Source organism: Festucalex cinctus, chromosome 20 (genome assembly GCF_051991245.1).
Source record: "Festucalex cinctus isolate MCC-2025b chromosome 20, RoL_Fcin_1.0, whole genome shotgun sequence".
NCBI lineage: Eukaryota > Metazoa > Chordata > Actinopteri > Syngnathiformes > Syngnathidae > Festucalex > Festucalex cinctus.
Genome location: NC_135430.1, coordinates 14,391,762 through 14,405,152, shown reverse-complemented (window position 1 = coordinate 14,405,152; position 13,391 = coordinate 14,391,762). Strand labels below are relative to the sequence as shown.

Below are 13,391 nucleotides of genomic sequence, written 5' to 3'. Positions count from 1 at the left end.
GACCGTAGTATTTCCCTCTTTTGTAAAAGACAAGTTCTGACTCTGATTGTGTTCCTTGCTTCCCGTCTCATTTGGTCCATAGTTTCTTTATTGGGAATAATATGTATTTGCAATTCTAACTAATAAAACATAAAAATCAGTCTTCGAGCCTGTGACCTCTAGATGCCTAAAAGAAGACTTATTTAAAACATGTCTTTACTTTTATCTAGCACATCAACTTTTGGAAATATTCCCTTTTTTGTTGTTGTTGTGAAGGTGGAGTCTGATGGATTTCCCTCAAAAATAAATCAAAGCTGGATGTATACAAATGAAATCCGTCTCAATCAACGCATCTGGACTTGTGTTAATGTGCGATGGTGAGTTTGTCCTGGACGACAATTGTCCCCACTAGGGATGTCACGATACCAGAAATTTAGTAGTCAATGCCGATACCACTGAAATTCCACGATTCGCGATGCCATTTCGATACCACGGTAAAAAATAGAAAATAAGCAATAAATTCTGTAGAAGTGAAGAAACAATGATCCTCTGTGCTTAAACAGAACAATTGACATGTAGCTTTAAAACATTAAATTAAAATACTGTGCATTAATGTATTAAACAATAGAGTGAATAATAAAATAAAAATACTGTGCATGTACTAGCCAAGTACAGTAATAGCACAAATAATGCATAGAGCTTACAACAATCTACTCTGCCATAGTATTCAGAAGCCATTTGAAATTAGAGAATCCTTATATGACATAAGTAGTACAAGTGTCTACAAAAAAATTTAATAAATAAATAAAAATAAGAAATATTAAGCAAAAGGTGTTCCTGTAAGAGGTGTTAATTTGTGCAATCATTTTGGTAATGACTTGAAAAGATGCAAGTCAATTGTTGAGTTTAAAAAAAAAATGTTTAAAAGTAAAGTTCAAAAGCATTATTGTAATGAAAGTGTAATGAAAATTGTATATGTGAGTATGAGGATGTATTATTGTGTATGCCTAAGAAATCCATGTACATACGCTACTAACTAATGTACGTATGTTAAAGTGTAATTGTCTACACGAGCAGGATTACACATTCTTTTATTGTAATGTATTAATTTACTGTATTTAACTCATTCACTGCCATTGACGGAAAAAGACGTCAAATGATTTTTTTTGCTGGGCTGGCAGTGAATGTGTTAATAATGAAATAAGTTAAAGATACAAAGAATAAGGAGTAGGACTAGATACATTTTTAACTTCTTCCTATTCCTTTGGCCATGTAAACCATCACAACTAATTACTACGAGTTTCTTCCTTAAATTATTATTTGCTACTTGTTTATGTTTATATATTATGTTTATATGTTCAATAAATAAACAAACAAACAATAAGTACTAAACACTAAAATACTGTAAAATGAAAAATGCATCACAGAGCATGTGGCATTAAAAAAAATAAAAATCTCATACTGTGCTTATTTACCAACCAGTTGCAGCACGCAAACAAACAAAATAACGAATAACGTTTGATATATTATTTGAGGGTTGTTTAATTAATGATACTTTAGGTGATTCAGTACATTAGCTGCCTGGCAACTTTACCTAACTTTATTATGCGGGACAGACGAGGCTGAACATAACGCTAACTCTAACGTTACTTCGCAAAGCAGCTCATTGAGTGTGGGGTCATCATACTAACGTTATTAGTTTAGACATGGACAACAATGATAAGAAGGGAATTCAAATGCACTTGCCTTGAATTCTTCGTACAAGTCTGGATGTCCATGTTTCGCTAAGTTGGATGTGTTCCCCTTTCGTCTGGAAACGGTTTCGGCATCTCAATCCCTGCGCATCAACCTCAAATCCAAAGTACTTCTATACGCGACTTTGGTGTTTTTTCCTCCTCAACTAATTGAGGGGCCGCTGCAGTTGAAGACGACGCAAATGTGCGGGCGAGTGTCATGTAGCACGCATGTTACTTTACTTCCTTGTTATTGTAGCAGTGGGAGGGTAGTCACGTGACGTCATTAGACGTAACGTGGGTTGCCAGATAAGCGCCCATATCCACCCAGTTTACATGATGTAAGCTTGTGTGAATGAGTGCGTGTGGGATTAAAAAAAATAATAAAATAAAAAATAAATAAAAAAACCAAAACAAAACAAAAGACGCGGCCAAATATGCCGCCTCGATACCAAACGGTACTTCGGGTACTGTAGAAAAGGCAGTACCGTCACATTTTCAGAATCTTGCCATCGACTTGGCACCGAATCGGTTCTTGTGACAAACCTATTCAAGAGCAAAAAATATTAACATAATATTATATTTACATGCAATGTTCCATTATGATCAATGAATAGTCCAAAAAGTTTAAAATATTTCTGGTTCAAAACAAAACTACTTTTAAAACAATATTTACATATAATTAAATGATACTGATTTCTATTAAAATCTGCATGCACTGTTACAAACTTGGACGATTAGCTAAACCTCTGAAATTGTATTTTGGAAGCTGGCAAGCAATCTTGCAGTATACCCGCTCTAACTTCCAGGTGAGTGCTAAATGGTTTAAACACAAGTCAAATCAAACCAGTAAGTAGGAAGACACTCCATAATGATCTTCAAAAAATTCATAAAACAAACTGAGGTATTGCGATGCAAAACCATCGCGATGAGGGGAATTCCGTGCTGGTTACAGCACCGCCACCTGGCGGTCGGGAGGGACGAAATAGAAACATCAACATGTTGATAAACAAAGTCACGCAACTTGGCCAATCAGCGTCTTGGCCACACCCCTTCAAAAAATATGACCTTTTTCATGTTCATTTCTCTTTGATTAACTGACGTGTGTACTATATGTGACTCTGCACCTGTCCTGTACACAGCCAGTAAGCGAGCACATAGAAAAGCGAGAGCACGTCAACATGGTAAGTCAAAGATATTTTTTATAAATTATACATTTGATTGGCTTCTTTCGATTTTTAAAAACATTATAATCGAAGAAAAACGGTTAACGTGTCGAACGAAAGTGTGCGCATTGAGATAGTTCCAATGTTGTGAAAGTACCCTGAATGTGCCACGTTATTTGTGCGTTGTTATTCTGCCTTCCCTGAGAGTGCTTTAAACTGTTTAAGGACACTCTAGTTGGAGTTGAGTGTAAAACTAAACCTCACGAAAAAGAATTGAAAATTGTATTGACTGTTTAAATATAAGACGTGCTTCGTTTTAAATACAACCGCCAAATGCTAAAGTCAATGGAAAGTCCCATTGCTAACGGCAAATTAGCATCGACTTCCGGGAGTGATATTCCTTCAAATAACGAATATTCACACAAAAGTGCTGTAGGAAGACATATTTACAGATAATATAGCAATACTCAACGGCAAACATTATCCCCAGTGTGAAAAACGAGTTGTATTATTTAATAAAGGTAAATCACAACTTACGTTTTCTACTCTCCTTGGTTCATTTTAACTGTGTACTCTATTCAATAACGGCACTATACTGCCCCCCAGAGGGCCAACGCGCGCACTGCAGGAACCGCTTATAGCGATAGCATTTTTTATGTACAGTACTGTACTGTATTAATTGAATTTAATTGTATTCTTATTTTACTTTTTTTTTCATTTATTTTCAGGTTGTTCTTTCAAGTTAGAAAGTTGCGTTTTCATGATGTATTCATTGTAAATACATGATATGGCACAAAATAGATACCCAAGGTCCCAGGTGAGCCCAGTAAGTCCCAAGACTTGTGAAAATAAAAATATAATTACAACATAAGATAAAATAAATAGAATTAAGCGTAAGTGAGATGTTTATTCAGTTTGAATTTAGTTGTGAGTATAGTTGAGTTTTGTCTGTTGAATCAATACAGAGTTTTGACATCTATAAATGTTTTTCATAATCGTGATTTCAATATCAATCAAAATAATCTTATTATGTTTCCACTACTGGTGGGTCAAAGGTTTTTCTATACAGTACATATCACGTGTTTATGGAATTATATTATATCTTATATGTATTACATATCTTATATATTATACTTATATTTTATCCTTCTAATGTCTATTTTGTTGTTTACTCAGGGTTTGAAACATCTTGAATACAGAAACACATCTTTTGAGGATGCGAGCGACTGGATCAGACACGAGCTGTACGTGGCCCAGCTGTACATCAGCATGGCCGCACAGCTCGAGGCGGAGCGACACAAGCACCTCAAGTGGGAGAAAAGAGCCGACGAGCTTGAGGTGCGTCTCGACGACTGGATGGAGCTCATGTTGGTCCAGCTGCAACTCCCCAACCGACACGACACCGAGAGCGCCGCCGAAGGCTTCGCGGGACAAATCGGCAGCTTAACGGTTAGTTCATCATCTCCTTTCTTCTATTGGTTGATTTATGGGCAGCACGGTGGGGTAGTGGTTAGTGGTCTGCCTCATAGATTCCTGAGTTTGGGCTTTCTTTGTGTAGCTTGTTTTCTGGGTTTGGTCATGTGATGTTCGCAGGTAGTGTGATGTCATTTCAAGTCGACAGCAGGTGGCAGTACAAATGAAATTTTTCATAGGATTGATGAATTGTTTAACTGACGGTGTCTCTTCTTCATTTTAAGAGCAACTGCAGAAAGACAGAGACAAACAAAAAGGAAGAGACATGGAGAAGGAGAGAAGAGAAAGAAGTGAACAAGAAGGAGCGTGCCGCCAAAGAGAAGAAAGAAAGGAAGGAAAAGAAGGAGCGTGAGGCCAAAGGGAAAAAAGAAAGGAAAGAGCACGAGAGGAAACTCAAGAAGGAAAAGAAGGAGCGTGAGGAGAAGGAGAAGAAAGACAGGAGGGAGCGAGAGAAGAAAGAAAAGCAGCAAAAGAAGGAGCGTGAGAAGAAGGAGAAAGAAGAAAAGAAGCAAGAGAGGAAAGTGAAGAAAGTCACACAAAATGTGTGTGAAAAGAAAGATGAAGAAAAACAAGAAGAGGAGGCTGAAACGAAAGAAGAGAAGAAAACTGTGACCTTCTCGGAGCAGGTGACCGTCTATACGTTCAGTCGGGTGACCAATCCCTGTTAGTGTCAATGACTTCATCCTTTTGCACTTTGTATTCATTTGTTTCATTAAATAGTTGTCTTTTTTGCTGATTATAAATAATAAAATATTGTTTAAATAAACAATTTTGCACTGTATTTATATTCAGAAAATCATAAAAATATTAGTAACATAAAAAATGTGCATTATTTTTTATTTAATAATCGGTTCTTATGTATTGCAAAAAAAAAAATTGTTTCAACATGGAGGAGAACTATTTAGTTCAATGATAAAGTGACAAGTAATATAAAATAAAAGATGATGGATGATATGTCAGTTAAGACACAGCAAAAATTAAACCCTAAAATAACATATTTGGCACTTAGTGAGTTATGTCAAAGTTGATGGACATGTAATTTAACTCTTTCATGAATTAAAAAAAAAATACTGTTGTTTCATCAAAAATAGATGAAAGGACAATTTAAGACTTTTTTTTCTTTTTTTTTTTTAATTAAATACACCTTAGTTTAACATGTTTCAACAGAGATCATAACGGTATGATCTACTGTATGTTTTTTTTTTTTTTTTTAGAACAGCCAAGTTACAAGCCCTGGATGTATAAATGGGCTAAACAAACAAAGCAAAAATAAACATTGCTTCACTCTTCTCGTGTGACGTCATATTTGTGTGCCGTACGCAAAGGCAGCCATGCTGGAGGACCGGCGGTCGACGCGAGTGAGTTTCAAGATGTCAGGACCAGCGTGATACACCTTTTATTTTGAAATTCTTTCCTGTCTCGAGTTCGATGGCATGTTGGATTCGGCACATGCTGTTCATCTGTTTTGAGGCAGGTTTGTTAAATCTCACACTAAAGAGCTGAACGCAAAGTACAGTTGACAAGTTTCACTGGCATGAGTCACAATTTTGTGAATATATTTTTTTCAAAGAAGCATTTTTTCCCATTATTGCTATTTATTTATTTTTTTTTAACTTTACAAAATCATCTCATCTCATCTCATCTCGGCGCCCGGAAAAAAAATAGAATGCTCGCGTAAGCCTTTCCGCACCGCACCGCAGCTGGTGTGAACTGACACGTAGACTTGAATGCATTCTATTCTTGCAGCGTCCGTACGGAAAACGCACCGCGTCCGTTCCACAGTCGTTGTGAATACATCATGGAGAGAAAGGCATTTGAAGAGCGGTATTTTATTCAGGATCATAATCAGGTACATAAGATAAACATTTTACAGTTTCTCCATAGTCAATTTCAATCAATCAATCAATCAATCATTTACAGGATATGAAGTATACAAACTTCACACAAAGAAAGGACAACATGGGAAATGTAATAAAATCATTTTCAACTCCATCTCATCAGGTTGATGTAACATTTTAACTCATTTGCTCCCAAAAGCGTATTAATATTTTCTATTTTAAATGTAACAAGTGTCCCTAAGTGTCCCAAAGACGGATTTATACGTTTTTGTTTTTTATACTACAGCTTACAGAAGGCTCTGATGCAGCCTAACAACTTCAGAGAACGGTTGAAAAAAAAACAATTAAAAAAATGGGAGTAATTACAAAAATGTCCAGCGGGTAGCAGCAAAGTATAATAGATCAACCATGGATATGATGAAAAGAAACTGTTTGCACACAATTCTAAGCAGATTTGTGAATAATTATGAAACAGCTATATTCTAATGCTAATTGCTGCAAAACAAAAACAGAGAAATATTTATTTTTTTTATCCTGTTGAAGAGATACTCTAATCTTTCTTTTGGTAGGTTCCATAGTTTTATAGCAATAGAACAATATTCTGTGGGCCTTGCAAAATCAGTCAAAATCCCGTAAAACAGCTATGAAAAAAGGGGGTTGCTTCAGCAAAAATGGCTGGGAGTAAATGAGTATACAAATTCAATTTAAAAAAAATACAAGACATCGAATACACAATACAGGGAAACAGACCATTTGTTCATTCAGCAGTAGCATTTCTGCAACATCTTTTCAGCGTAAATTCAAAAATTAAAATCATATCAAATTTCATTAATCACTGCTATTCTCACCAGTACACTTGTGCCGCTTAGCGTTCGACTCATTTGAGAATCTTTGACTACAAGCTGAGCACGCAAAAGGTTTCTCACCAGAGTGGGTTCTTGTGTGTCTCGTCAAGGATTCCTTCTGAGAGAATCCTCGGCCACAAATTGAGCAGGCGAAAGGTTTCTCACCAGTGTGGGTTCTTAGGTGTATTTTTAAGGTTCTATTTCGAGTGAATCTCCGGCCACAAACTGCGCATGAAAAAGCCCTCTCACCACTGTGTATTCTTGCGTGTTTTCTTAAGTTCTCCTTATGAGAGAATCTTTTGCCACAAACTGAGCATTTGAAAAGTTTCTCACCAGTGTGGGTTATTGTGTGATATCTTAAGCTCGCCCTCAGAGAGAATTTTTGGCCACAAAGTGAACAGGCGAAAGGTTTCTCACCAGTGTGGGTTTTTGCGTGCATTTTTAAGGATGCCTTCCAAGTGAACTTTTGGCCACAAACTGTGCAGGCGAAAGGTTTCTCACCAGTGTGGATTCTTGTGTGCTCTTTTAAGGTTTTATTCCGAGAGAAACTCCGGCCACAATCTGTGCAGGAAAAATGCTTCTCACTAATGTGTGTTTTTGTGTGTTTATTTAAGTTCCCCTTAAAAGAGAATCTTTGGCCACAAACTGAGCAGGCGAAAGGCTTCTCGCCAGTGTGGGTTCTAATGTGTATTTCTAACTGTTCCTTCTTTGAGAAAACCTGGCCACAAACTGAGCAGCCAAAAGGCTTCTCACCCGTGTGGGTTCTCATATGTTTTTTTATGTTCTGCTTATGAGAGAATCTTTGGCCACAAACTGGGCAGGCAAAAGGCTTCTCACCGGTGTGGGTTCTCATGTGTTGTTTTCTCTCCCCCTTAACAGGGAATCTTTTGCCACAAACGGAGCAGGCAAAAGGTTTGTCCCCAGTATGGGTATTTGTGTGTTTTACTAAATTTGATTTCAGAGTGAATCTATTGCCACAAACTGAGCAGGCAAAAGGCTTCTCACCAGTGTGGATTTGTGTGTGTCTTTTTAAGACTCCCTTCTGAGAGAATCTTTTGCCACAAATTGAGCAGGGAAAAGGCTTCTCACCAGTGTGGGTTCTCGTGTGTCTTTTTAAAACTCCCGTCTGAGAGAAACACTTGCCACAAACTGAGCACGCAAAAGGTTTCTCACCAGTGTGGGTTCTCGTGTGTTGTTTTAAGCTTCCCTTCTCAGAGAAACTTCGACCACAAACTGAGCAGGAAAAAGGCTTCTCGCCAGTGTGGGTTCTTGTGTGTATTTTTAAGACTCGCTGATATGAGAAACTCTTGCCACAAACTGAGCAGTCAAAATGTTTCTCTCCAGTGTGGCTTCTCATGTGTTTTGTTAAGCTTACCTTCTCAGCAAATTTTTGACCACAAACTGAGCAGGCGAAAGGCTTCTCGCCAGTGTGGGTTCTAATGTGTATTTCTAAATATCCCTTCTTTGAGAAAACCTGGCCACAAACTGAGCAGCCAAAAGGTTTTTCACCAGTGTGGGTTCTTGTGTGTCTTATTAAGACTACCTTCTGAGTGAAACTCTTGCCACAAACTGAACAGGCAAAAGGTTTCTCACCAGTGTGGATTCTTGTGTGTTTTCTTAAGTTTCCCTTATGAGCGAAACTTTGACCACAAACTGAGCACGCAAAAGGTTTCTCACCAGTGTGGGTTCTTGTGTGTTTTGTTAAGCATCCCTTCTCAGCAAATTTTTGACCACAAACTGAGCAGGCGAAAGGTTTCTCACCAGTGTGGGTTCTAGTGTGTCGTTTTAAGCTGCAATTCTCAGAGAAACTTCGACCACAAAATGAGCAGGGAAAAGCTTTCTTACCAGCGTGGCCAATCACATGTCTTTTCAATGTTTTCTTGCAGGCAATTTTTTTTCCACGTTTGCTGTCAGTGTGACTTGTCACATCCTCGTCTGACTGTTCATCGTCATCAGTGGGGGAAGAGTATGATGAGTCGTCACCATCTGACATTGGAGCCAATGAGCCGCCTGTTTGTGATCCTACACTGTGGTCTTCATCACCTTCTGTTGTCATTCGTTGTCTTGAGCTGCTGCTTGGAGGCTCCGCCCATTCGTTTTCTTCACAATGACCTTCACCTTCAGTCTTCAAACAGACACCAGTTACGGACAACTCTGTGAAATCCTCCTCTTTAATGTATGGTGGCGTGTTCTCTTTTTTTCTTTTCTTTTTTTTACCTGTGGAGAGTGTGGTTGCTCCTCTTCTTTTCCTCGATGAGGGTCCAAGTCCTCCTCCTCCTTTACACCCGGGAACTGCCACTCAAGACAGTATTTTTCACTGACGTCTGTGGGACACAAGACACAAGGTTTGGTTTGGAAAAGTGCTTTGATAAATGTTACAAATCGTCTGTATTTTACTTCAGAAATCATTCCTGCTATTTTTGCTCAAAATGCTTAAAAAAAAAAAAAAAAAAAAAGTACACCCAATGTTCTTTTCTGTAACCCCTGTAACAGTGGTTGTGTTACAGGCATTTTTTTTCTTTTAATCCAGCGCCTAATAATCCGATAATTTTTAGTCTATGGTATGATAATCCTATATTTCCCACCTGGCAACGCTGAAGGGGCACAGTGAATCACCAGAGGCATAGTGATTACTTTACATTTTCACATAAACATAAATTTGGGGGGTTAATTAATAGCAAACATGGATATTAAAATTTAGTCCCATCTCAAAATCATTTAAACCAATTTAGGAGTGAATACAGGAAAATAAAAAGTAATAAGTAACAACACCTCATAGTAGTTTTGAAACTGCTTTGTTGCTGCTGATTGTTCAGGAAAATGCTTTGCTCAGCATCTGCATCACACTAATCTCGGCCTGCTCTGAAATTGTTCAGTAGGTCCTAGTGATTATTTGTGGGAAGTTTTGTTTGTATCACATTATGAGCAATTCTATTTTCTATTTCTATATTCCATTGATCTATTTAGTTATTCATTCACTTACCTACTTCTTCTTATTAATTTGATTGAAATTATATTCACTTGTATACTTACTTAAAATCTTTGTTTTGTTCTTGTTTTATTTATTTTATTCTTTACTGCGTGACCGATTTCGGTTTCATGTACAGCGGTTTGTATACAGCAATGCTTGTTTTAAAGAGCTTTATGAATAAAGTTGTGTTGAGACTACAAGTAGTTCTGACAAATTCAATTCTGATTTGAGAAATGTACCGAGGAAAAACTGTAAAAGTGACGTCACACAGTGGCCGGATGAGGATTCCTTTCAAAATACATACAGACATATTGTTGAAAAAGTATTGATTTAGTGACAAACCTGCTCGATTCAACACAACTCGAGGCTGCTTGCAAACGGCGTCCAGCAGTTGACGTTGCCGCTCGTTCTCCTCCTGTGCTCCACGGAGCTCCTTTTCGTACTTGACTTTGAATCTTGTGCACATTTTACACGATATTCACGACACTTGACGTCTATTGACTGAGCCAACTTGTCGACAACACACGCGTCGATAGTTAAACTAAGCTAAGCTAAGCGTAGCTAAGCTAACGATAAGATAAGTTAAAAATGGTCGAGAAATCTTGACGAGCACTGTCTGAGACGAATTTAATCCGCCAAGAAATGTAGCAATGATGTCCGACTTCCATAAAGTAGCGACGGATGCACAGTCAGCGTCGATGATTAAGGTCGGATTCGGTAAGAATTATTTCACCAGTGAAGCATGCGTAAAAGCAGCCTGGAATGGCGTCTCTTCCGGGCACGTGACATCTACGGCAAAACCACTTGGACAAATCCTGTGCCTGGGGCGGGGTTTGCGGAAGGAGGGGGGATATATGATGGAGAATACAAAAAAAAATTATCAAAAAATTATCAAACTGCACGACGAATAAGAACCATGTTTAGTTCCTGTAGTGTTGTAAACGACATCTTCTGACAAAAAAAAAACAAACATTTTTTTTGTTTTTTCCCCCCCAATTGATTAATTATCTTATGCTTTCCCCTCAGTTTTGGAATGTATGGCGTGAATGTGTGTTTGAATGTGTTGTTTTGGTGGGGAATACCATTTATCTTTCGTTTACCTAATTTGGATGGAAATTTGTAGGACTTATTTTTGTTCTCGCTTTGCGAAAGCTGATGGTAACTTGTTTATTAACCTGTTGTGTGTGTTATCCCCCTTATTTGTACTCACTAAAAAATGAAAAACATCAATAAAAATATTTGACAAAAAAAAAAAACATTGTTCACAGCGCAGTGTCTCACGTTCATCTCTCTACACCCGGTGATGTACTACAAAATAAGAGTGTGGATTATAGAAAATAAATATTTTTGGACATATATATTCTTAAAAAAAATATTGAGGGGGTTTACTAAGAATATAAAGTTATATCAGTAATAATGGATGATATACTTTTTGAAAATGTATCTACATTAGTTGTAAATGTTTTAAAGTTATTGTGTATACATAGTTAATTGTCAACTATGTATTCAGTATTTCACTATCTGTTTGGAGCTGCAGCATTCAACCTAAGGACATCTGGAGTGCGGGAATGAAGAAATTCACACCAGGACAACAGACAGCTTTCAAGGATTAGTGATCAAAGGATGTTTCCTGTGTTTCTTTGCCATTTTGCACACTCTGGTCGTGATGGACAGAAATAATTAGCTACACGTAATAGAAATGGCTTAACTTGTGAATCCATTAACGCACAGGAAGTCAGCCATTTTAAGCTAATTTGAAAATTTCCACCTGTAGAGTGACAGACAATTAAGACAGCACGCATGTATGTAAATACTTGATTCTTTCCGTGTAATTGTGAATTTGCACAGCTTTGTTTACTGTGCTTTCTTCTTCCGGGTAGTAGAAAAGATAAACTTTAAAATACTTCAACGACTACGTTACCATACACGCCACTTAAAAGGCGTTTTCGGTGCAGTTTAACTATAGAAGCTTGCTGACAAACATTTAGGTAGCATATCAACACGATGCAAGCACGCCAAAAGTGCCACATGACTTTAGAAGTGAGCAAAAGCAGAGAGCTAAAAAAAAAAAAAAAAAAAAAAAGAATAATTATTAAAAGAGTTAACACTTACCTTGTCAAAGTGTTGGATGATCTTGTGGAAATGCGTGCGGAGCAGCAGGAGAACGACGCGATGCTGTCGCAGGTGAGAAAGACTTATTGGAACGTTTGTACCGACTTAAATGGGTTTCCGGTGATGTCACTCACGAAAAAAAAAAATGAAAAAGAAAACAAAACACAGAAACTAATAGAAAACGAGTTGTGTTTCGTTGGTAACAATAAATCGTTGGTAAAGCTTGAGTCAAATAAACGATGTAAGTGACACGCCAGGATTCGAAGTCGAGTTCTCAGCTTCAAAGACAATGTCGTTTACCACTCGACTAGAACTCCATATTGGGGTTTTTTTTATATTAAAAAAAAAATAAAAAATTAACCAAACAAAACGCAAACCATTGGCATCCAGAAACAAACAAAACAAAAATCTCCAAAAACACAAGTCAATGCTACAACTAAATCAGGAACACGACGAAGCAACCAACAAGATGTGCCACGGCCTGAAAACAAATACACCTGCACACTGATTGACTCAAGACACACAAGTGGCCGAGGGCACTGATTGGTCAACACACTGGGCATGGAACACACAGGTGGGCGTGGTTACACATGAGACAAGAAACACTAACCCGTATTAAAAAAAAAAAATAAAAATAAAAACTTAGAAAATACTGAAAAAAGTGGTTTTTGATTTCCAAATTACCGGCCCATCAAAGATTCTGCGTGTTCTTGAGCAGGTGTGTAGTACGGAGCCCCTTTCGTGCCCGGGTTTGATTTATTTTTGCTAATCTGCACACGTACGCAACATCCGAGTGTTGCTTGACAGCAGTATTAGCAGCGAACGGCTAATTAGCCTGTTTCCTTTCCATCCCTAGAGAAGTGGACAGTCACTTTTCATGACCATGCAAAAACATCTTTGAAGGATAAATCATTGAGGGAAAAACCCTTCAGTTGCTACTTGTGTAGCAAAATGTTTGTCAGTTAGGCTTCCGGATACTCATGACCAAAGAAACCATTTAGTTGTGTAGAGTGTGGTAAAACCTCTTATAAAGTATGGAATCACCCAGAGAAAAACCATTCGTTTGCTCTCTTTATAGAACCTAAAGGGAACACCCGGAATCACACGACTCAGGAAAAACCCTTCAGTTGCTACTTGTGTAGCAAAATGTTTGTCAATTAGGCTTCAGGATACTCATGACCAAACACGCATGACGAGAGAAACCATTTAGTTGTGTAGAGTGTGGTAAAACATCCAATATGTATGGAATCACCCAGAGAAAAACCAAACTTAGT

General features: G+C 37.7%; 2 protein-coding genes across 2 annotated transcripts; one reads left to right on the top strand and one right to left on the bottom strand.

The window, feature by feature from the left end:
• Positions 1-2,769: 2,769 nt before the first annotated feature.
• Positions 2,770-5,036, top strand: LOC144009835 (uncharacterized). Its single transcript, XM_077509727.1, has 3 exons — positions 2,770-2,896; positions 4,055-4,327; positions 4,576-5,036. The coding sequence occupies exons 1-3, from the start codon at positions 2,894-2,896 to the stop codon at positions 5,017-5,019; spliced, it is 720 nt and encodes a 239-aa protein (XP_077365853.1). The 5' UTR covers positions 2,770-2,893; the 3' UTR covers positions 5,020-5,036.
• Positions 5,037-6,537: 1,501 nt separating this feature from the next.
• On the bottom strand, positions 6,538-10,853 carry LOC144009832 (uncharacterized). The gene is made up of 3 exons (XM_077509720.1): positions 10,348-10,853; positions 9,252-9,358; positions 6,538-9,159 (listed from the first exon to the last, which is right to left on the bottom strand). The coding sequence occupies exons 1-3, from the start codon at positions 10,469-10,471 to the stop codon at positions 7,018-7,020; spliced, it is 2,373 nt and encodes a 790-aa protein (XP_077365846.1). The 5' UTR covers positions 10,472-10,853; the 3' UTR covers positions 6,538-7,017.
• Positions 10,854-13,391: the final 2,538 nt, after the last annotated feature.

Excerpts from the sequence above, each read along its gene's own strand:
- LOC144009835 (XM_077509727.1), top strand. Across the intron at positions 4,328-4,575 it reads GACAAATCGGCAGCTTAACG|AGCAACTGCAGAAAGACAGA; the intron begins GTTAGTTCATCA and ends CTTCATTTTAAG.
- LOC144009832 (XM_077509720.1), bottom strand. The coding sequence starts at position 10,471 with ATGTGCACAAGATTCAAAGTCAAGTACGAAAAGGAGCTCCGTGGAGCA. Across the intron at positions 9,359-10,347 it reads AGTTGTGTTGAATCGAGCAG|ACGTCAGTGAAAAATACTGT; the intron begins GTTTGTCACTAA and ends TGTGTCCCACAG. Across the intron at positions 9,160-9,251 it reads AGCAACCACACTCTCCACAG|ACTGAAGGTGAAGGTCATTG; the intron begins GTAAAAAAAAGA and ends GTCTGTTTGAAG.